General features: G+C 37.3%; 1 protein-coding gene across 1 annotated transcript in view; it reads right to left on the bottom strand.

Moving 5' to 3' along the window:
* Positions 1 to 22,166, bottom strand: part of CNGB3 (cyclic nucleotide gated channel beta 3) — a gene marked incomplete at its 5' end in the record, with an annotated part of 33,760 nt that overhangs the window by 1,615 nt on the left and 9,979 nt on the right. The window contains 7 exons of the mRNA XM_009704152.1: positions 2,574 to 2,720; positions 7,259 to 7,377; positions 9,567 to 9,650; positions 10,696 to 10,793; positions 11,203 to 11,362; positions 13,330 to 13,471; positions 20,457 to 20,579. Coding sequence (XP_009702454.1) covers positions 2,574 to 2,720; positions 7,259 to 7,377; positions 9,567 to 9,650; positions 10,696 to 10,793; positions 11,203 to 11,362; positions 13,330 to 13,471; positions 20,457 to 20,579 — 873 coding nt within the window. The remainder of the gene's footprint in view (positions 1 to 2,573; positions 2,721 to 7,258; positions 7,378 to 9,566; positions 9,651 to 10,695; positions 10,794 to 11,202; positions 11,363 to 13,329; positions 13,472 to 20,456; positions 20,580 to 22,166) is intronic.

Genomic DNA, 22,166 nt, shown 5'->3' with positions numbered 1-22,166 from the left:
ACCAAGCAAAGTTCCTGCAAGGCTAAAATGTCACATTCATGGATGAAAGTCTGGCAACTTTTCCAGTCAATTGTTTTTCGTTGGTGTGGTTTTTTTTTTTGGTCCCGGGTCCAATGGCAAGAGAAAAGCTGGAAAAGGTAAGGGTTTTACCCTCGGCTCTGGTACAGTTGGAGGCTGCAGTTCAAATTTGGAGTTGCTTACCTATATCCTGGAGAATAAACACGCACAGGCTCAAATTAAGGTGTGGCAAAGCAGGTGAGAGTTTGTAAGGTGAAGAGTAGTGTGGAGGGGGACGGATGCCTTACACCTGAGGTTGCAGTCTCTTACCTGGCCTTCTGGATACAAATTCAGAGCACATTTAGCGCTCAATTGGGAGTCCACCTGAGGCTTGTGGAAGTAATGGTTTACCAAACTGACTTCCAGCGTGGGTTATCTCTCATAGGTGAGGTTAGACAGCAGTACTTATTTTTGGTCTTCTTCAATAGAAGAAAACACCCTGAAGATATAAAAATTACTGCCAATCATGTGGCAGACTAGATTTTCACACCCCTCTGTAGCTGTACTGATTTGTAGCCATAACGACAAGAAGTGAGAATGAACAATGAGGGTAAAAATAGTTCACAGTTCTGAGATAGATGGAACCAGTGAAAAGCAGAGGGTTCCCGTGCTTTACTTTTATTAGGTTACTGTTACTGTTTCTTTAGTTTCTGTTAGGTTACTGTACAGTTTTCAAGGCAACTTTTCTGTCCTTGCAAAAGCCCTGACTTAAGGCTTTTTATGAACAAGGACTATACTTGCAGTCTGAAGTACAGTAAATCCCATAATACTGTCATTTTCTTCAGCATCCTGTATTTTGTAACTTTGGGAATTTCAAAACTGAAGATTTTACTTTTTTTTTAAGTCTTATAAAGTTAAAAAGTACACTTCAGCAGCTTGCATAGGTTTATTATATAAAGACCATACAGTGACTATCAGGCAGGTGATAGAACAAATTTCTTGCTTGAATAAATCCTTTGAGTTTATTTCAAGGAGCCTTTTAAAGGTATGGTATGGCCAATGCAACCCCACAGAGAACTCTTAACATAAACCTTCCAGGGCAGGACAACTAAATAACTTGATTCCAAAACTGAACATAACTGCAATCTTTTATCGAAATGCTGCACGAATCTCCTGTTGGTGCCTAGTTTTTCTAGAGACATGGCTGATGATACATAGAGCACGGGAGTTTTGGATGAATTAGTGGATGCCTAGACAGGTGAGCAGAATACATGGCCTCCAGCACAGGGCAGGTACTGCATATCTTTAAAATTAAACAGGATATCCTGTGTCTAGTCTGATACCTAGAGCTCAAATGGGAGTGCAGATAGGAAGGATGGTTGATTAAGCTCCTGCAATTGAGAAAGGCTATCTGGAGGAAGCAGAATTTAATGACTTGGCAGGATATGATGAGGGTGGGCAAGAAAGCAGAAGGCGGCAGTGTGGGACAGAGACAGGAATTAGAAGTAATGACGGTCATACAACTGTTTAGAAAGAAGCTGGAGAAAAGTCAGGAAGGATAAACGCTGGGGGTCAGCAGTCAGTGGGTTTGGTCCACCTTTCTACCTGTTGATGCTGGTTTTGAAAATTGGGCAATCAGCCCATTCTGTGTCTAGGTTCCTTGTTTGTCAGGGACGTGATGATTCTCAAGATACTGTTGTTTGACAACCAGGGCTGTTGAAACATGCTGAACGTAACCATCTGCTAGCACTTCCACTAAACAAAATGTCACTCCTCTGCTATTTTAGTCTTCTCTGGTGGAATTTCAAGTCTGGGAGCAACCTTCCAACCTTTGATAGCAATGCGAGGCAACAGCTGAAAGCAGTAAGAGCGCTGAAGTATACTAATAATGACAAACTGTTGCAAGTATTTGGACCATTTACAAGGTAGCAAAGTACTAATTTTGTCATCATTTTATGACAAAATCTGACAATATTTTGCCTTTTCAAAGCTGGGGAAATGGTGATCCTAGCAAGCTACAGCCAAAGCAAGATAAAAAGCAGTTTGAGTTTGAAATCCCATTTCAGAATCCTTTTGAACATAATGCACACCTCTCTAATCTGTGTACTTCCATCTTGTCGGGACTTACTTTAAATCCGTTCCTAACTACTGCTTAAGGTTTTGGAAATGCGTGCAAGTCTGTAGGTGCATTGAAAGGTATCTCTGTAGAATTAATTGCGAGTGTTCGGTTGCATCTTTGAAAACCTACTCCTTAACCGATATCTGTCCTGCAGTTTCTTCCTTGACTACGTAAGGAGTCCTGCTATGCATCTGTATCTTGTATTTGTTTTGTTACCTTAAATACAACAGAGAAGGCAACCACATTCAGACTTCATTCTACTTACCACGTTTCCACAACCCTTGGAATCCCTGACAAGACCACGACTTCCACTAGATACTACCGGGCAAATCTGACCTCTAAATACAAATGTGTTTACATCTGTTACTCTTCCAAGAAAGGAATGCCAATCTGTCTAGAAGCCACAACTGTCCATTCTGCAGCTAAGTAATGTGATTTAAAAATTATTAGGACATACTTTGCTTTCTTCATGAGAAGTTTTTCTGAGTCAGGATAGTGCACCAAGATTTCATTGAGTGTTTTCTTGTCCAGAATGAAAAGGTTGGCAAACCCATGGGCCACCACGTCGGCAGTCCTTCGATTTCCTCCACCTGCAGCTAATAGGCTGGAATGGAAATAAACATCATCAGTCACATTGTTACTTGCCCTAGCAAGGAATCTGTTTGCTGGTGGTCCTCCTTTAAATTCATCATAAAGCTCACTTACATACCAAACTGTTTTATCTGATGTTCTGTAAAGGCCCTTTACAGTTGGGATTGGAAATATCTTCTTGCCTCAGGAAGGCAGATTATCACTGCTGGTCAGGCATATGCAGATGCTAAGGACTGTGAAAAGTCTTGCTAGATAGAGACATTTCTCCCAAGAGACACCCACTGCAAGGACTGCATTTGTTTTAGTCCTCATGTGAACTTGGCATTTTCTCAATTTTATTGTTGAAAATTATTTACATCAGAAGTAGAGCAGCACAAGTCCGTTATTATTGAAAGAGTTATTTACAATGAATGATTCTCCAAGAATTTTAATTTTCCTGAGTGAATGACTTCTGTGGGACTCTGGTTTTCAGTTTTCTCACATACCACATCTCACATTTGAATGCTGAATGCTGGCAAGTTGAATGATATGGATTAGGAAGGTCTTTCAGGCTGAGAGTTACAAATGTGTCTGCCAGGAAAAAAAAGTCTATTTTGTTTTGAAAGTAAGGGATTAGATCAGTTTAGCAAGCAGCAGTTGGCCATAGGAAGGATATCCACATAAAAATTAGATGTTGTACAAATAAAAATTAAATTGTTCATCTTGCATTAAGCAAATGAAATGAAGAGACTTCACTTCTCAGCTGTGGTGGTAAGCAAGAGAAGTTGCATTTTGCTTTTAGTACTAAAGTTGCTTTATCACTGTATTCAAGGAGATCTACCCTAAAATTTGTCCCTTAAATATTTCCCAGTGAGTTAATATTTTTAGAGAATATTTAGTAATCTCTAAATTTAAAAGTTATTAGTAAAGGATAGTCTGGACCCCATAAAACATGAATCAATACTTACCTAAAATATTAATCAAGGATATGTAAATATTGGTTTAGTATTAAATATATTTATTGAATGTATTAATAAATATTAGATCATACAGATAATATATTAATTTGATTTATAAAGGATAGTAAGAAACCTCTACAACTGTGTGTACAAGGCCGTTTTTACACACACATACACACACAGTGTTTTTCTGCAACCCAAGACAGCCATCAATATATGAACTCAAGCTGAAAATGCAGTATATCGTCTTCTTTTTAAACAATTCTGTACAATTCCTCAGATAGAATGAAACTATTTGCACAATAAGAAAAGCAGCTAAAGAAAATTGCAAACAACTTTTGAGTTCTGATGAATCACTTCTCAACAAGTCATTGAACAATCATTTTCAGGCTTTCCTAACAGAAAGCTCATTTTATTGAGGCAGACTAGGACTAAAAAGATCAGCTTTTTCATTATGGTGATGATGTGAGGTGAATTTTACAAGTAAGGCAGTCCTTGCTCAAACAGAATCGTCTTCGACTAAGGACAACATTACAGACTTCATCATTGAATCTGTTTTAGCTCGTGTGGTAAGAGTTACATGATAGACCAAATTTTTAAAAATAACTACATTTCTCTTGAAATAGTTCTTGATAATGTCTGTATTAATACAGAAATGTGCTTTTTTTACCTTACATTTTTTACTCCAGTTGTTAGCCTGAAATGCTGTAATATTAGTATGAGACAATAGCTTTTGAATTCTTATGCTAGCAAATCTAATTTCAAGGTATAAAGTTGTCAAAGTGATGACTCAGCTTATCCTTTTTTTTTTAAAATAACTGATCTCTGTAGGAAGCTGCTGTTCATTGAACTTAGCAAACTGATCCAGGGAATGGCATGTGTATCAGCTGAATGTGCAGGGTTGCAGCGGCTCAGCTCAGCATCCATATGCATATGGAGAGAACTGGTAAGTCAGAAAAGGGAAATAGATCTGGATCTTGCCTCTGAGCAGGATGTCAAACACCAAAGGCAGAGCTCATTGAAAAGCAGCAGCTGCCACTTTGTGGGAAGTCTTCCACAAAGCTAAATACTTCCTGTAGTTTTGATTTTTTTAATAAAAGTTAAAGTTACAAAACAGCTGAAAGGCTAAAGCTGAGACCAAACATTTGGAGATCTTCTTGTCAAAAATTTACATACAATGGAGAAATATTTTAGTTTTTCAAGAATTACCATTTTCTGATGGGAAATGATTCTAGCGAAATATCAGTAAATGGATGAATGAGGACATCTGGCGTAAAGTGTAAATTTCTCTGGGCTGATGAAGTGTTGTGTTAGAGCTGAATTTCTCTCTTTCTCAATTGTCTATGCAGACAGGCCCTCATTAAGGCAGCAATCTGTTTGCCTCTGATTCTGAGATTATTTTGCTTCCCCAAACTGATACTATCTATATAGGAAAGTAGTAATGAGGGTGAGATGTTAATTGGAAGGCAACTCCTATTACTTAATCTGTTTCTGTAATAATTTTCAAGGATGAAATTGGCAAAGGACGTGTTTGAACATTAGTCTTGCATTGGTCTTCTAGTATAATTCAGGGAAACTTTTTGAAATAAGCATTTTTTGTTTTCTTCAATTCCTTTGCCCTCAGAGACTTTTTAAGCATTATTTACATGCATTTTGAACAGAGTGAGCTTAAATAGCAAGAGTCTTATAAATCACGTAGTTAAACCACTCGGAATGAAGCTGACATATTTCTTTAAACAAATCTTGAATCTGAAATCAGAAGGAAATCTGTCTGATATCAGGTGATAACCATGGTATGAATACTGAGGGGAAAACCTGGATGTGCTAAATGAAGCAGTACTTCCTCCATTAAAGAATATTTTTTTTCATTTGCTTCTGCTATACAGTATTCATAAGACCTTGACAAAACTTGTATAGAAAGGCACTATACAAACTCGTTATTTTCTAATACTTTGCCACAAGGAAGAGGATAGATCTCTACTGTTACACTTAGTGCTTCATGTCTTTACTTTTCTTCAATTTTGGAGATATCTGCCAGTTGCTATGTCTGTGTCTTTTTGCCTCAAGTTTATCCACTGCCTGACATTGATATGCAAATTACATGTGTCTGAAGGGATTTCTGCCGCAGTAGGTCAATGATGAATAAAACAAGACTAGAAGCGTAGGGTTATAGCATTGCTGAGGGTTTTACTGGCCGTATTGGCAATTATGTAAAGAGTAACACATATTGAGAAACGCATCTTTAAAGGCCATTGTGTAGTTCTCTCATGGAAACAGGTGCTCACCTGTGTTAGATCAAAATTTTGAAAATCCCTTCCTTGTTTTAAAACCAATCATTATCGTTTCTCAGTTTAAATACTAAAGTCCCCATTCCAAATACAAGACTAAAATAATTGAAAACTCTGTGCGTGTTACATATCTAGGCTGCTGTAGCTTTTTCTTTTTTCTTTTCATTACTCAGCCCTTACTGAAACCCAGTGCATTCTCAGCCTTTCCACATAACTTACAATACAGCATTTTGTTTTGAAGCTTTGCTCAGGTGTAATATTGTCAGACAGAGAAATACCTTTCAAATAACCTTCTCTCAAAGAGCTGATATAATGTCACTTTTCCACTCAATGAAAAACATCTGTATCTATGGGATATATCAGGGTTTTTCCACTTGATGTCTAAGCAAGTTCTGTACGCACATCACTGGATAAACAGGAATGTTTCCCCTACTACAAAGGGAGACACAAGTAAAAGATAAATGTAAACCTGGCACAGAGCTGATTACCACTTTTCAAAAGGCAGATTAAAGCTACCAGCAAGAGGATTAACAGTAAGAGGAAGGCAGCTGGAAGAAATCAAGGATCCAGTTTATCACATGCAGCAGCACATGTATTTTATTACTTTTCTTCAGGCCAACCTCAGCAGGGGATGCAGTGCTTAAAATCTACCACTTGGTTGGCTAATTGGGGAGCATGGCACATAACAGTTAATGGATTTTGCATAGCAACCATGTGGAGAATATAAAAAACATTTGTAGCTACCACAGAAAAATTTTCTCCTCCAGATAAACTCAGATCCAAAAATCTGGTCTGTCAGCCTTTTTCTTGTTTTATGTGCTCTTAAACAAATACATTTTCAAATGCGGATGCCTGATTTTTGGCAACTTACTCCCTACTTCAGCTCCTAAATGAGCTAGTTTTATTTGCTATTTTAGATTTTTTAATCTCTTTTGTTAGAAATTAATTATAATTTTTAAAATCTGCTGTGTAAGGGCACCAGGTCTCACTATACAGGCAATAGAATGCATTTGGTCCTGCTGTATTTCAGACCTCGGAACAGGAAGATGAGTTAAATTGTTTAAATGCTGAAGGCGAAATTTGTCTGTATATCTCTGTGTACACTGCCCAAAACACTGGTCTCAGATCTTGCCAGATTAGTCTCAGATACTTTACTTAGATTTTCCGTCACTTACTTGCATCTCCTTGCCCAGTGTCCTCTCGGTTGATCCTACCCGCTTTCTAGCCTCCCCATGGTAGCTGTCATGCGCACCACAGAGAAATTAAACAACCACTGATTATCTGACTACTTCTAAAGAATACGGTAAAAATAATGATGGACCTACCTGATCTCCCCAAATACAGCTCCTGCTCTGAGCGTAACCAGGACTTTTGTACCATCAGGGCCTCCAAGGACTTGGACTTCACCCTGTTTGATGATGTACATCTCTCTGCCAATCTCGCCCTGGGCACCCAAACACACAAACACATAAACATGTTTTAGCAGGGCAGTGTTTTTTTGTTAGAATAATCTGACAAGACTCTTCTTTAAATGTTTTTTCACTCTCTCTTAAACAGGTTTACTGGTATTATGGAGAAATAAATGTTTTCCTAGCACTGAGCACAAGCGCAAGGACTGACTTTGGCAGTTCTAATTGTGATGTGGGACAATATTTGAACAGGAGAAAGACCATCCAGGCCAGCTTGGAAAAAGAAGACTAGATAATAATCAGGATTGTAGGATTGTAGCAGTCATTTGCATCAACTGTTCCGGTGGAAACTAAAGTACCACAGCAGTGTATTTAATAACAGAGAAATGCAAAAGAGCCTATGCTTCATGGTCTAAAAAGGTTCAGTTTTTACACTATTATTACTTCTAATCATTGCTTACCTAACTTAAAAGGGTGATAATAATAAACAATCATTCAAAACTTTGTCAACTTTTATGTAATCACTGGATGGTTTAAGAGATTATTGGTTTATTTATTATCCTCCACATGACCTACTAGGATTCAAAGGTGTGACATCAGTATATACAGTAAAAAGCAGGGAAACGGGAGTAATATAATGGACTTCAGAAACATAATCATAAAAGTCCTCACAACGTCTCAGTAAGGTAGGCAAATAACTACTTTTCCACTTGTGCAGCTGGAGTAACTGAGGCAAAGCAGCAATTTCATTTTAAAAGTGAATAGGCAACGGCAACAAAGCCAGGACTGAAAACGTAGGGCTTGCACTTCCTAACCCTTCACTTGCTTCTCCAAGTCTGTGTGTAGAGCCTCCTCAGTGAAGTACGATGAGTCCAACGTACATCCAAGCAAGAAGTAATTCCAACAGGGTTTTATTCCCTACTACGTGTTACAGCATTAATAGGATTACTATGGTGGTTGGCCACATAGTAGATCTATACAAGTGAGAGGCCTTTTAGCTCTGACTCAAGCTGGAATAAATTGATACTCCAATTTCTCATAATCCATCCTTGTTGAGAACTGTTTGCATCTGACTGCAGTATCAAGACCTTGAATCCGTGACTGTCATTTATTATCTGTCTTGTGGCAGGGTCCCAGCTGCAGTCGAAGACCCTTTCATGCTGTGTGTTTTACAAGCAAATGTACCAAACTACTCTTCCACTCTTCCTAGCCAACAATAATTCTGGGGTTGAAGGGACATACCTGATCCTTCAGTGCATTCACAAATGTTTAACTTCCTACAGTGTGGAGTCAGTGGGACTAACTCAGCATTTGGGATCATATGCTTAACTCTTGGAGGGAGCAGGATTTTAGTGAGCATGCTGGACCAGAACTGCTGAAGACCAGTTAAGGGGTTCTGATGGTCACTTCTTGGTGTGCTATGAACTGTGGGTCACTTGCCAGAACTGAAGTACTGATACTTCATCCCCCGCCCTCACTTGCCAGAACAGTAACAGTACTGATACTTCGTCCCCCCTATGCTTTAACATCTTTCACATCCTACAGTGCCTATGAGTATGTTTACATGCCTTCTGAAAAAGAGACTTGGGCTGCCTTGGTCAGAAGCTGAGCTATCTACCTGTGTTACTGTAAGGCCATGTTTGAGCCAAAATGCCAAGAGAAGGTAGATGCATTTGCCAAGGGCCATGTGTATGACATGTGTGACAGCGTTCAGCTGGAAGTCTGGAGGTGGCTCAGAGCTGTGAGTGAAGGCAGAGCAAGATCAGATCTTGCTGTAAGGAGTGGTATGGGATGCGGTCTATTTTCTACATTCTTGGATAATTCCGCTTAAGAGTTTCTGAATACACAAATGAAGCACATGCAAAGCATCATAAATTGAGATCTGCAAGCTAGGTTTGTATGTATCTATGTGTAAAAAAATCAAGCTTTCTCCATATTAAAACTTCATGGTGTATCATTAGATAAGCCATATTTATGTTAAATACTTTCCCATATTACTATAGTTTTATGTTTGATAATGTAAGTAATAAAATCCATATTGTCTTGTTCTAGGCTGAAATTTGAGAGCACATTTGTTATTACTACACAGAGTACCTTAATTACTTTTATGCTATCTAATTCACTCAGGATTAACTTTATTTAAAGGACACTGTTGACCGATATCTGAACTCTTTTTCTAAAATACATACTATAATTATTATCTGAAAGAGACAACAAAGCTCACCTTTTTGCAGACAAAGTCACCAGGTAAATACACAATGGATTTCAACCTTAGCAGCATGTCATATATCATCTGGGTATCGCACCCCTGTTAAAATAGTTAGAATTGATTGCTCTGTTAATTCAGTAGCACAAATGACTATCAGTGCTTGCACTGGGCAGCAAAACCAGCAATACATGAATGATCCAGGGATTCATAAGTGGAATGCAAACTCAAAACATCACAAGGATCAGCTTTTAGAGCAGAGAGAAGACTGAAAGAATTATCATTTAAATACTTATAAAGTTCTCTTTTGGTTGAACATCTCTTCATTTTTTACAAAGTAAGCTCTGCACATCTAAATTTGCTATGGAAGCTCAGTGATATGTTCAGAATTTTGTGGGTCTTTTATATGAATTTTTTTTACTGATCCAGAGAAAAAAATCAGATCATGTCAAATGTTGAATCTATGAGTTCTATGTCTTCAGCAAATATGCCAGAAACCATGCAGTTATATGAAGTTTATATAGAGATACCGTGATTTCTTGCAGTTATCCTAAACAAACGAACTAGTGTTAAGGTTACTGTACGTCAAGACTCCTTCTAAAAATGCAGTGTTTCCTCGTTTTTGGTGTCAGAAAGCCAATGTTAAGTACCACATTTAAATTGTATCTCTGGAAAACTATCATGATAATAAAGAGAAAGCTCCTTTGCACAAAGTTACTAAAAAGTAGCATTCGCTACATCACAGTTATGTTGGCAGAACGTACAGCATTCATGATCTCTCAGGCAGACCTAGGCGGTATACAGCAAGGTGGACTGTATTAAAAATTACATTCTTCTATGTCTGAGCCTTGCGTGTTTAGTTATACTTTGAAATCACTTCCAGTCTGACTGTAACATCAGCTTTACTATGTTGATATAACAGGAATATGTCTTAATCTCATTTGCTTTTTTTAAAATCTCTGCTTTGACACAAAAAATTCAAAGGCAGGCACTTGTCTTGACATGTCTCCATTAATGGAGATATTTCTTAGACCCATTTTGCCTTGCATATTAACAAACATGTTCTTAAGTGTTGCAAGATGCACAAAACAAGGTTTCTGTCTCAGTAATACCACACATTTCTGCATTGCCCTGTAAAACTACTTGCTTTGAATAAGTCAACTTTATTGACAATGGCAAAGTTCACATCAATTGCAACGGCTAATTGCATTTTGGTTGGCATCTGCTCCAGTAATTCTGACTCATCTGTAAAAGAAAAAAAAAGCAAACTGTTAGTTAGAAAATATAAAGGAAGAATGAAAGAATGTCCATAAAAATGAGCATTGTACAGAAAAATAACTTCATGGAGCTATTCTAGTATTTATGAGTTTAAATGAGGAAGCTGCTAATACGCTTTTACTAAGATGTTGTCTTTTAGCTTACATATCTTGTCTAAAGTTATAACCAGAACATTATATGAATGAATAGAATTTGTGAAGTAGTAAGGGTCATACTGCTTTGGAGTTTTTTTCTTTTCTCAAGTGAATTGAATACACTCCTCTCACTTCTTGCATGCAATTCAGAAAAGGAAAAAACGTGAATTTCACCCTATATCTGTACCTATACAACTGCTCTCCGTTGGAGTTGCTACGTAACTGGAATTGGAAAGCCTTACCCAGCATTCCCTGAGAGTCCCATGTGTATTCATACCAGGTTCGAACACGATTTTGGACCACTTTTGGAATAGAGTAAGTGTTCATATAGGAGACAGTGTTGTCCATACAGGAACGGTAGTAGTTCTGTCCTGCTGTAGCTGCTCCAATTACATCTCTCATCTGCAAACATCAGTTGTTGTTACTGCACATTTCAGAAAAAATAGTCTCGATTTGAATATCTTGACAACAACGTATCAAAAGAATAACACGCCTGTTTGCAAAATCACTGATTAATTATATGTTCAGCTGCATGTTTTGAATAGGTGCTTCATCTGCTTTTTCACAAGCATTACAGATATAATCTAATTGTGTTGGGAAGTCTATATTTATGATTTTAAAGGAACCATTTGTGAGGTTTAGCTTATTCTTCTGTCTCATATATCTGGACATACATAAAAAATATAGATAATGATTTTCTTAAAAATCTGTAATAAAGCTACTCTGCATTTGGTGTGCAATGCAAGTCAGAAGTGAAGCAAACTGGGCTAAATTTCTCTAATAACATCAGCTGACACCACTAGAATTAAGATCCTGCCACTGTTTAAATAGTTAAAAGAATCTAGATCAGTCCTAAAAATGCACTTTGAGCTGAAAGGTGACCTTGAAGTTTTTAGTGCAGGAACATCATTCATCATTTAACATTCCACCACAAATGTAATTTAGTTTTTAGAAAGTGGATGAGTTAATGTTCATAGATATTCCTTCTTCAAAAGCATAACTATATAGACATGTTTTTAGTAGAATGGCTTCATATTGCAGTGGCCAGGGATTAGTGTGCCGGTGGCCTAAATTCTGCTCTTTATTACAGAGATGCAATTGATTGCAACAGGAGTAACAATTTTTAGGCAAGTGTGCTAAAGCAGGAATTTTAAGAGCTTTTTCTAAACAGGAATTATAACAAACTGCAATTAAGCTGTTTGTGTGTTAAGATTTAAGGTTTGAGTCTGCAGATGATTGACTGTACTGGTTACAAAAACTGATCTGCAGAATCTTCTTGGGGAATGGTGATTTCATTGACAATTTTATCAATTTAGGAAAAAATTATAGATATGCAAACTCTGAAGTTTAATCCAATATAATTGAATTCAATTGTTTTCAAGAGGAATATTTTATATGAACTACTTTGTTTTATTTCTGGTAATTCTTGTTTGTGGATGAATTTTAAATCCTATAGGCAAGAGTCTGTTTCATGGTGGTTATCTCTTCTTGCACTTCTAAACAGCAAGAGATGTGCAATTTTTTTAACTGTTTGGTTGAATTTTTTGAATCCTGTATTCAAAATAAAAATTAAACTTGAGTTTTCATCTTTATTTTTTCATAATAATTCTTCCAATAACAGATATACACAAATCAAAAAGTCTGGGATGATTTCTACAGGACTCTGATAAGACCCAGTCTCACATAGGAACCATGGCATTTGTTTTTTCTGTGGGCAAGATATTTTAAAACCTATGGATCTAAAGCCCAAGTTTAATAGTTACAGGCCAGAAATATTTCAGTTATATTCAACTGGAAATTTAAGTGGTTTGCTGTGCTATGGGCTTTTTTTTTTTTCCTCCCGCCAAATGAGAACCAAGAGAAACAGAAAACAGTAAATTTTTAAGTTGACAAATATATTGTAATTTATGGAAGAGAGCAGAATTCTAGCTTGACAAAAATCATGGGTTTTCCATTAATAGTATTCTGTTGGCGGTAGTAGTGAGCATGACTTGCTGAATAATTTGGACATATTAATGTCATACCTACAATTATAATTTTTATATCAGATTTAACAGTATAATGTGAATGTCAAGAAACTGTCTCTTTGCCTGTGAGGAAGAAAAAAAGAATTGTACATGGTTTCAAGAATCATCCGTGTCCTGCAGAGTCTTGGCTTTAAATCGGCTTGTGTGCAAAAGGGCTGCAAAACTGGGAACTGATTAAACACATGTCTTTGTCTAAAGAATAAGTACAGATGACAGTTAAATAGAGGGACGTTCAGATGGAAGCTAAACTTTTTCCCAGAACTTAACTCCATTAAATTGAATATATTATCACTACATATACAGTAATTTGAACATATCTGGTTATTGATTTTTTTAATGTACCTGACCAATTAAGCTGGAGAAGACAAAGACACCCAAGAAAAAATTCAGCAGTTGAAAAATGATCTCAAACAGAGTTTGTGGTTCTGGAAGGCCACCGATGGTGATTAAAGTACGAACCGCCCAGTAGTAACACCTCAGATACCTGTGGATACAGACAGCATTTTTCTTATTAACTGTAAGTACTTATGTGGTTGAAGTTAAGCATACATCTACCTCAGCAGGGCTTTTCAGTGACACTTTTCAGTCCAAAAGACCTTCAGCATATTTTATAAAGGGTTATGATTTTACAAATGATACAGTTGTGTAAATTATGTTGTGCTAAGTGTTCTCACAGACAACAAAATAAGCATATATGGGAAATCCAGTGGTTACTTACAGTTCCCCAGTAACTCTATGCAGCATTACAGGCTTTTGTAACAAGTTGTCAAGGTGGACATTACAGTGTTAGAATGCTACCGGTGAAGATGCCATGATGTTAAAAGCAGTGTAGAAGTGTTAGAGACTTCTCAGAGTTTATCTGTAGCATACTGGATGCACACACATCTGAAGGTCTCTTCCATGGTGTCACTTGATGACACCAGTGTGAAGCCTTACGGTGGGCACGACAAATGCAGTGGTGTTCTTGTGTCCATTCATTTTCCTACCCCGTTAACCACATTGGTCTTCCTCCCACTCTACTTCTGAGCACTCTTCATTGGCTCTGCCTCCTGGGTTACGCCAAACAGATGTTACACGTTTCCCCAAGCTGTGTGTTAATCCCATTTCTCCAAACCACTTCACTTCTTCAGCACTGAAAGGTTGGCTCCTGCATTAACTTCTCTTAGTGGCTGCCTCCGCTACCCCTTTGGTCACCTTAACAAACACTTCCTTGCCTTCTTCACTATTTTCCCTCATGCCTGGGAAGAGCTGTCCATCCATGGCTACAAAACCACCTTGTTAACACCGTTTAAGACTTTTCTCAGAACTGTCTTAATCTAGAAACCAAATATAGCAGTAAGTAATGGTCAGTCACTAAGACTCTGCTTCAACATATGGCTTATACCGGCTCCTTCACGGTATCCGTCTGCTGTCTGTCACTTCTCATACCTGAAGTGTGAGACTTTTTTGTTCTCTTTGTACAGCCTTTTGCACGACAGAGCCTGTTGCATTCAAGTGGTATATTTCTACACTTAGTATAATAACACAACTTTATGAAAACAACAAAGGACCTGGCCAGATTTTTATTTTGTGAGGATAGTCATACTAACTCTCTTTTAAAAAAAAATAATAATAAAACACACACATATATATATATATATATATAAAGTACCTTGGCATCTCTAAGATTCTGGTTTACATTTAATTCTAGAACATGGCACCACTATTTGCAGTGGGAATTCATTCGTTCAAATCATTCTCATGAATGAGCTATCATTTCCTTCTCTTCTGAGCTAACAAGTAATTGGTTTAGGAGTATTTTTAAAAGTTTCCTATTAATTAGAATTTTACTTCCTAAGTCTCTATATATTCAGCTTCACTAAAGATTAGAATGGAAGTTCGTTTTCCTTAATTGTACAATGAGATTTTCTATTATTTCATCTATGACTGTTGCTTCTGAAGCAATGAAGATTCCTTCTATTTGTTGACTTTTATTGAGTTTGAAATTTAAAGAAAAAGAAACACAGAAGAAATACTTTTGGAGATGTTTGTTTTGAAATAGACAGTCTTGTGTGCATCTTCTCATGCCTACCCTGAATCTGAGCCCACCTGATCTGCTTGCAGACTTCAGGTGTACGTTTTAATTTGGTGTCCTCCACTTTTAAACTCCTCTCTTATTGAGATATGAACTCCACTCCTATTAATAAATGGTCCATGTAACAATACAATTGGAGGGTCAGTTTTGGGCAAATATGAGAAAATACACTCACAATAACAACCAATTCCAATGAGAGGTTTTATTTAAATCACTCGAAAGTGTTTCCAAGTCTTTCACCTAAAATGTGAGGCTTTATGAAGCAATCAATTTTTGCTTTTCATTACAAAGTCACTTTTTTTCTTGGTTGCAGATTAATGAAATGCAGTAACAGTGATCACTTTTACCATAGATTTCTAGTTTTGGTTTTAACAGCCAGAAGTGGCTGTTTTGATTCAGAGTCCTTAAGTAAAAAAATAAATTGCACATCTGCCATCATATCATTTTTCCTTGTTAGGGGTGCAAAATGAACAGCTGGATTACACCACTATAATATTTTCACTTGGGTTCAAAAAAAATCATCACCTATGCATACTTCCAGCAAAGTATGCATAAGTGGCAGCTTTCTCTTAGACTTCTGTAGCATAAATAAATACAAGAAAAAGCCTCAGATCTGTTTTGGAAGAATTGCGGATTTAAAAATAAAGTGATGTCTCTAGCTTCCCTGAGGAGAATTATATAAATCATATTAATATCATATTCATTTGCCATAAGTGAGAATGCTGTAGTGCTTGAAATGTGTGTAATTTATTAATATGAAAGTAAAGAAATTAACATTATTTCTGTGCTAGTTACTATAGGAAACAAAAGTAATTAACCAACTCCTTCACCTCCAATGGCCTTGCATGCCAAGCTTGCTAAATCCACCATGCTAGACAATATAATCTTCCTTCTGGGAATGTCTACAAAGAATTAAAGTGACTCCTCAAAGGAATTTAGGGGTCACATTCTTCTTAGAGATTTTTTTCAGATCTGCCCACCCCTTTCTGAACATGTAGTTAAAACAGTATATTCTTCTGTAATTTTACTTCAAAAGAAACTTTCTACTGGCAATGTCACATGGTATTCACTATCTCTTAGGCACAGGTTTTATATTTTCTCCATTTATGCATTTTATTGTTTTTATTTTAATCTGAAATGAAAGTTACACAGTTGAAATATAAAGCAGCTTTTTTTCGCTAAGAAGAGGAGAAATGAGATTGTAAATTTTGTTTAAGGAAAGCCAGAAAAACAGACTCCTATTTCAACAGTATTAGCAGCTCTACTTCCTACTAGCTAGTGTCTGGAAACTATCATTGCTCACCATACGGCTTACTAACCTACTATAAAATTACTGTTGAAGCAAACAACATGAGACAAGAAAGGGATTTTCCCTCTGCACAATGTAGAGAGTGTGTTTATCCTTAAGGCAATCAAACTACTAGATTTTTCCCTAAAATAAGTCCTAGGTATGAAAACATTCAGAAACACTGCAAATAAGATACCTTGCAATATTATACCAATAGAATTATCTTTTTCATAAAAATCCATTTCAGAACACGCTAAACTTCTTACATGGTTTTGGTTAATATAGGTAAATCAAATCTTTGTGCATGTGGCTATCATATTTTAAGGTGGTATTCACACATTCATTTCAGCGCAGGGAAGCATTATTTCAGAGCAATCACGTTTGAGTCCTCTTAGATTACAGCCAGGATAGGTTTAAGCAGAGTAAAGCAGCGGCCTTTATAAAATGACCTCCTTCTTGGTACCTCTTTTTCTTGAGTGACTTACTCATCAGGTGGCTGTGGGTATGATGATCGCAGACAGAATGGTGTAAACTACAAAGCTTTTCTCCAAAAAGTATGGCTGCAAGTAGCAGGTCTGAAAGCATTAGGTCTGACACAAGTTAGGCTGTGCATTTGTAGATTGTCTAGAGGCACAAAACTGCCTCTGTATAGCAAGTGCTGCAAGTGTGACACATCAGACCTACTGCAAGTACAACGTATAGCTAGCTGATACCCACGAGACAGCTTTTAAGACATGCCAGTCTTATGCGCATTGGGCAATGCATACCAAAGAAGTAGAGTTGTTCTAGACACGTACAGTGACCATTTTCTGGGACTTCCAGATATTCGCTAAGTCTGTGCCCAGGGCAGGAAGGCAGCAAGCTACAGAGAAACATAATCAGGATGCAAATAGATGTCTTGATTAATATGCTGGAGAATTTTTGCAGACTACTTGTGGATGACTTGCAAACAGCAGAAGAAATATACCATGAGCAAAGTGGAATGATTTGTTTTGCCTAAATTTAATGATGACCTGGGGGGGTTGCACGAGAATCTCAGCTCCCTAGTTTTAGTTTCCATTATGGGCACTGATGAAAGAGGCAGATACTGCCATGGGACAATTCAGAACAATGACATTACATTCCTGCCTTGAATCCCTTTCTAGGGGATTTGTCCATTTTTCTCAGGAAGTAGGGAGACCAATCTCTTAGGTAGCTAAATTAGATTGTAAATAAACACATATAGTTCAAATTGTTTACTTAGCTGTAATTAAGAGACCTTTTCAGTATCCTGCTGCTGTGGTTACATAGGCTTTACACTATGGTGTAAAGCATCAGGGATGCTATCCTTCCACATTGGGAGAGACTGAGGTCTGTCATGAGTGCAGTTTTAATGCTGGGAATATCTTGTGCGACTAATTTGGGTGTGCTGCAGGGGGCTAAAGTTGACTGCATTCTGCATCTCAGGTCAAAGGCTTTGATTGAAGGCTGCCATGCAAAAGACCTCAAATCTTCTTGAACTGTCACTACCACTTTAGAGTCTGGACACGAGCTGGAAAAGAATACAACTAGCAGAAATTTGCAAAAAGAGCTACTTCAATAATTTTGCTTGTGTTTTGAGTGCTGCGTACAGCTGTTAGTTATAAATCGAAGTTCACCAGTTAGTATGCCTGCTCATGAACATATATGTAATCAAACTGATAAGGGAAACTGTTGTCTGTGTATTCTTTTTAGCCTGGAAAAGAAAAAAAATGATCCTAGAAGTGTTGACATTTTTAGGAACTGCTTTTGGCCATAACTAGCAACATTTTATGGACACAGCAGGGATTCTACATAAAATATTCATGCCACTAAATCAGTGCCAGATTATTTGCTTTGGGCCAGTGTAATCTGAGACCACTAGAATTTTGATTTATTTGTCCAAGTGCTTACTGTCATTTTTTTTAATTAGCTAAGAAGCTATGTTTATCTTCTTTCTGAATGTGTTTCCATTCTACATGAGACCATTGGCATATTTTGCTTTAAATATTGGCAACTCTGTCTGCTATGTGAAAGGAAATTACATCTGCACTGCTGTGCCATAATATATACTGCAGTACTGATCACTTTTTCTGACAAATTTTTCCTGGATTGTTCTTAATTTCTGCTTTCCAAAGAAATGAATATACCTAGAAGTATCTTGTCTGATGAATTTAAATTAAATATTGCATCTTCAACAATAAGTAATGTTCACATGATGCCTCTCTGTCAAAAATCCCCAAATATTCAAGAATCAGGTAATATCTCATGCCTGATTCTCTAAGGCGATGACTATCCCATACAGAAGGCGTTTGCTGTTAGTGGGATACCAAGCTATACTTTATGAAATGCAGCTCAACATGGGGTACTCTTTGGGGTTCCTTGCATGTAGGACCATATAATCCAGTATGAGTTAGACACAGGAAAAAAAGAATAAAGTCATACATTCACCAACCAATGTCAAGATGAGGTAGATTAATGGCTTAATGAGGCTTACATGGGTATGTTCTAATATCCATTTTATTCAGCATCTCAGTTTAATGCAGACCTTGAATTATCAGTTTATTATTATTGTTTAGAAAAATTTCTGCCCTAAATCCCATGCGATTTCAGTGTGACATCACTTGAGAAGTGTTTTTCTCTCCTCATGGAAAAGGTATCACAAAATATTAAAAAACCTGACCATTGCCTCTGGGCATAACTGCAGTGTCTGTGATCAAGCTAGCAAATAATTTCTACCAGTTGTTTCCCTGAGTGAAATGTAAAATATTCTTGTCTGTGAAAAACAGAAAGACTTGCTTGCCTGTTGTCTAGGCTGTTCTGAAGAAGCACTAAAAACTTGAAGACTGAGTAAGCTCTCTACTTTCAGAGTTTTCAGGTTGCTCAGTCTGAGTTACCTTATTTTTTAATTATGAGGCAAGTATTCCCAAGAATGACATTAACAAAAATAGCTATAATGGAAATTCGTTCTGCATTTTTCTTGTCAGATTTCTGGAAGCCTTGATCCTATGAATAAATACTTGTGTATAACTTCACTGACATAAGTGATCCCACCGAGCTCCATGACCCTGCCCGCACGTGTCTGGCTGCAGTACTCAAGCTATGTATTTTAGTGGTGCGTGGAAACTTCAGCCATGTCCTTTCTTTGAGAGTGAACCCTAATTATAAAAAATCAATTCTGCTTTACACAAAGTGTGTTTTACTCTCAAAGGCTATTTTCTTACCCTTCAAGATAGTGACCTCTCACCAAACTTGTGAAGTTTGACAAAGTTACAAGCAAGTGGAGCATGTCTCCAAGACAAAAGTTGTTTAAAGAGTGATTTATGACAGCAGTAGTATATTATATGCAGTTTTGCAAAGAATGTAATTAATGAACAAATAGAGCTTGTGTGGCTTTAACTATCTTATGGCCTTTGAAAGAAATGAATGTTCATACATCTGAACCTACTAGATAAATTTTTATATAACTACACACAAAATATGACTTTGCTATTTTCTCTTCCTTTCTCTCCATCTTAATGAACGTCCCTTACTTGGCACCTAGCCTAGTGCTGTCACAAGGGGTTTGTGGGAAAGTATGCCAATATCCAGTCCTTCCCACTGGAGACACTCTGCCGCATGTTTAAGCACGACCTTCTCAAAAGATCAGAGAAAGTAAGTGGAAATTTTTCAGACCAATCACCATGGTGTTTAGAGGGACTAAAATGTTGCATTTTAATTACACAATGCTATGTGGCAGAAAAAAAATAATCTATGCCTCTGATTCCTTTGAGGGATTGTTCTATAATCCTAACAGTTCCCATGTGCATATGCAATCAGTAAGTTTAATTTATGACCCTTGTTGCTTTCTAAATGTTTAATTAAGTTAGTGCTTAGCACTGACTCATAAACCTATAAAAGCTGGAAGTGGTAAACTGATTATTCACTGCACCTGCCCTCTGAATATGTGTTAGTAATGAAAGCTGCTAATCAGCAGTCATGGTGCTAAAAGTTTGCTATCCAAGCACTTGTAAAGTAAGAGCATACCCTGCAGCAAAGGCATGGGAAAAGGACGGGGATACAAGAAGGAGCAAAATCAACAGAAGTCTCTTGCAAGAAAAAAGGACTTACATGTTTCCTTTGCCATCGTACACCCATCGAGTGCTGCCGAGTCCTTCATAGTCTGAAGCCCAATAATAGAGGCATGCGTTAACGTGCAAGATGAACAGCAAGTATCCAGTTGTTCGAATGACCCTATAAAAATCAACAGATTTCTGTAAAACAACTTTTTTCCTTCCTTTTAATATAGGACCCATTGCTTTTTTGGATCAACAATGTTTATGTTAGGCTTGTACTAAGTGGTTCCCCACCTGTATTAATTCTGTGAAAAAAGTAGCTGGCAGTTACCTGTTTCTTATGTTTGTCCAAGATCAAATAAGTATCTTTCCTTGAACATTTGACACAGGGTAATATTTAAATTATGGTTCCCTAAGGACTTTATAATCCATTTCTTTGACTGGCTATGAATATTTACAAAAAATTGAAGTTATATTAATGAGGCTAGAGAGTACAAATTAATGTGTTTACCAAACTCTGTTCAAGATAGGCTCTAAACTTGTGAACCAAAGCCAAGAAACGTCTAAGGTCAGAAATGAACTGCTTTACAAGAGCTGTGCTAGGAAGCCTGCAGTAGATCAGCTAAATAGTATGATTTAGTGGCTACAGCAGGAGTTATATCATTCCTAATCCCAGTTCTTATGCTTATGGCCAGTTCTTTGAAGAACGCCAGTGATGAACTACTTAAGCACCAAGCAGCTTTCTGTTTAATACAACAATAATCTCATTGTATATCCTCTGTTCAGTGCATGGGGGTCAAAAGAAACATCTCCTGGATTTAACTCTCCATTCAAATATTCATACAGGCAAGTCATAAGTAAGTAGGAAAATTACTGGACTTGCCTAAATACAGGGAGGCTGGTATATAATGAGTTTATCTGCTACAGCTAGAATTCAATGCAGTTTGCAGTGCATAGTAACTGAGTGCATGGTTTTATGAAAATTTAATAAGGTCTAAGTAAGTTAGGTCTATAAACTAAGTTAAAGGAAGATAATATCTCTGTGGTTGCTTCTGTGCTATGTACTCCTTTGCTGGTTCTTCAGGTGCCATTACATGCCCTCCTTTGCCTCTCCACGCTGTTGAGCAATCTACCTATGTGTACTCCTCTTCTTTAGGATGTTAACAAACGAATGCCACTTCTCTTTAAATGTTTGTGTGCTTCCAGGACAGCTCTGTTTAGGATGGCAAACTGTTGAGAGCAGCAGATAGCTCATGTGATCTAGTAATACTGCAGTATTGACCATGCTGGGTCTTGTGCACGAGTTTGAATCCACGCAAGTGGACTCCTCAGTACTTGGTAAAGGTTCTGGAAGCCTTTGCTACAATATATATTATATTTCTCTCGGCCCATGTTGAATCTACCACAATGGGTAGATAAGATGTAGTAACTTTTGCTAGCTCTATTCCTACAAACTCAAACTAACAAGTTTGAGAAGAGAATCCACCCAGGCATATAAACTTGCTGTGTGGAAGTTTAGTTTGATATTACCTGGTTAACTGGTGCCTTATAGCTCAAATGTTGACCATACCAGGATCTCAGATAAAACAATGTTGCTGCATTCAAATAAAATGCAGTAGTTTGCACAAACAGCCCATCTTTTTTATATCTTTTAGCTCCCATTTGTAATCATCTTCTGTGTAACTCTCTCTCTTCTCCATTTGTCCTTTTTCTTTCCTTACCTAATGCCTTCTGGTAAGTCAATGAAAAGATCTTTGCCATGTAA

This window comes from Cariama cristata, unplaced genomic scaffold, assembly GCF_000690535.1.
Source record: "Cariama cristata isolate BGI_N322 unplaced genomic scaffold, ASM69053v1 scaffold43067, whole genome shotgun sequence".
Lineage (NCBI taxonomy): Eukaryota > Metazoa > Chordata > Aves > Cariamiformes > Cariamidae > Cariama > Cariama cristata.
The sequence above is the reverse complement of the archived record's forward strand: the minus strand, read 5'-3'. Positions and strand labels throughout refer to the sequence as shown.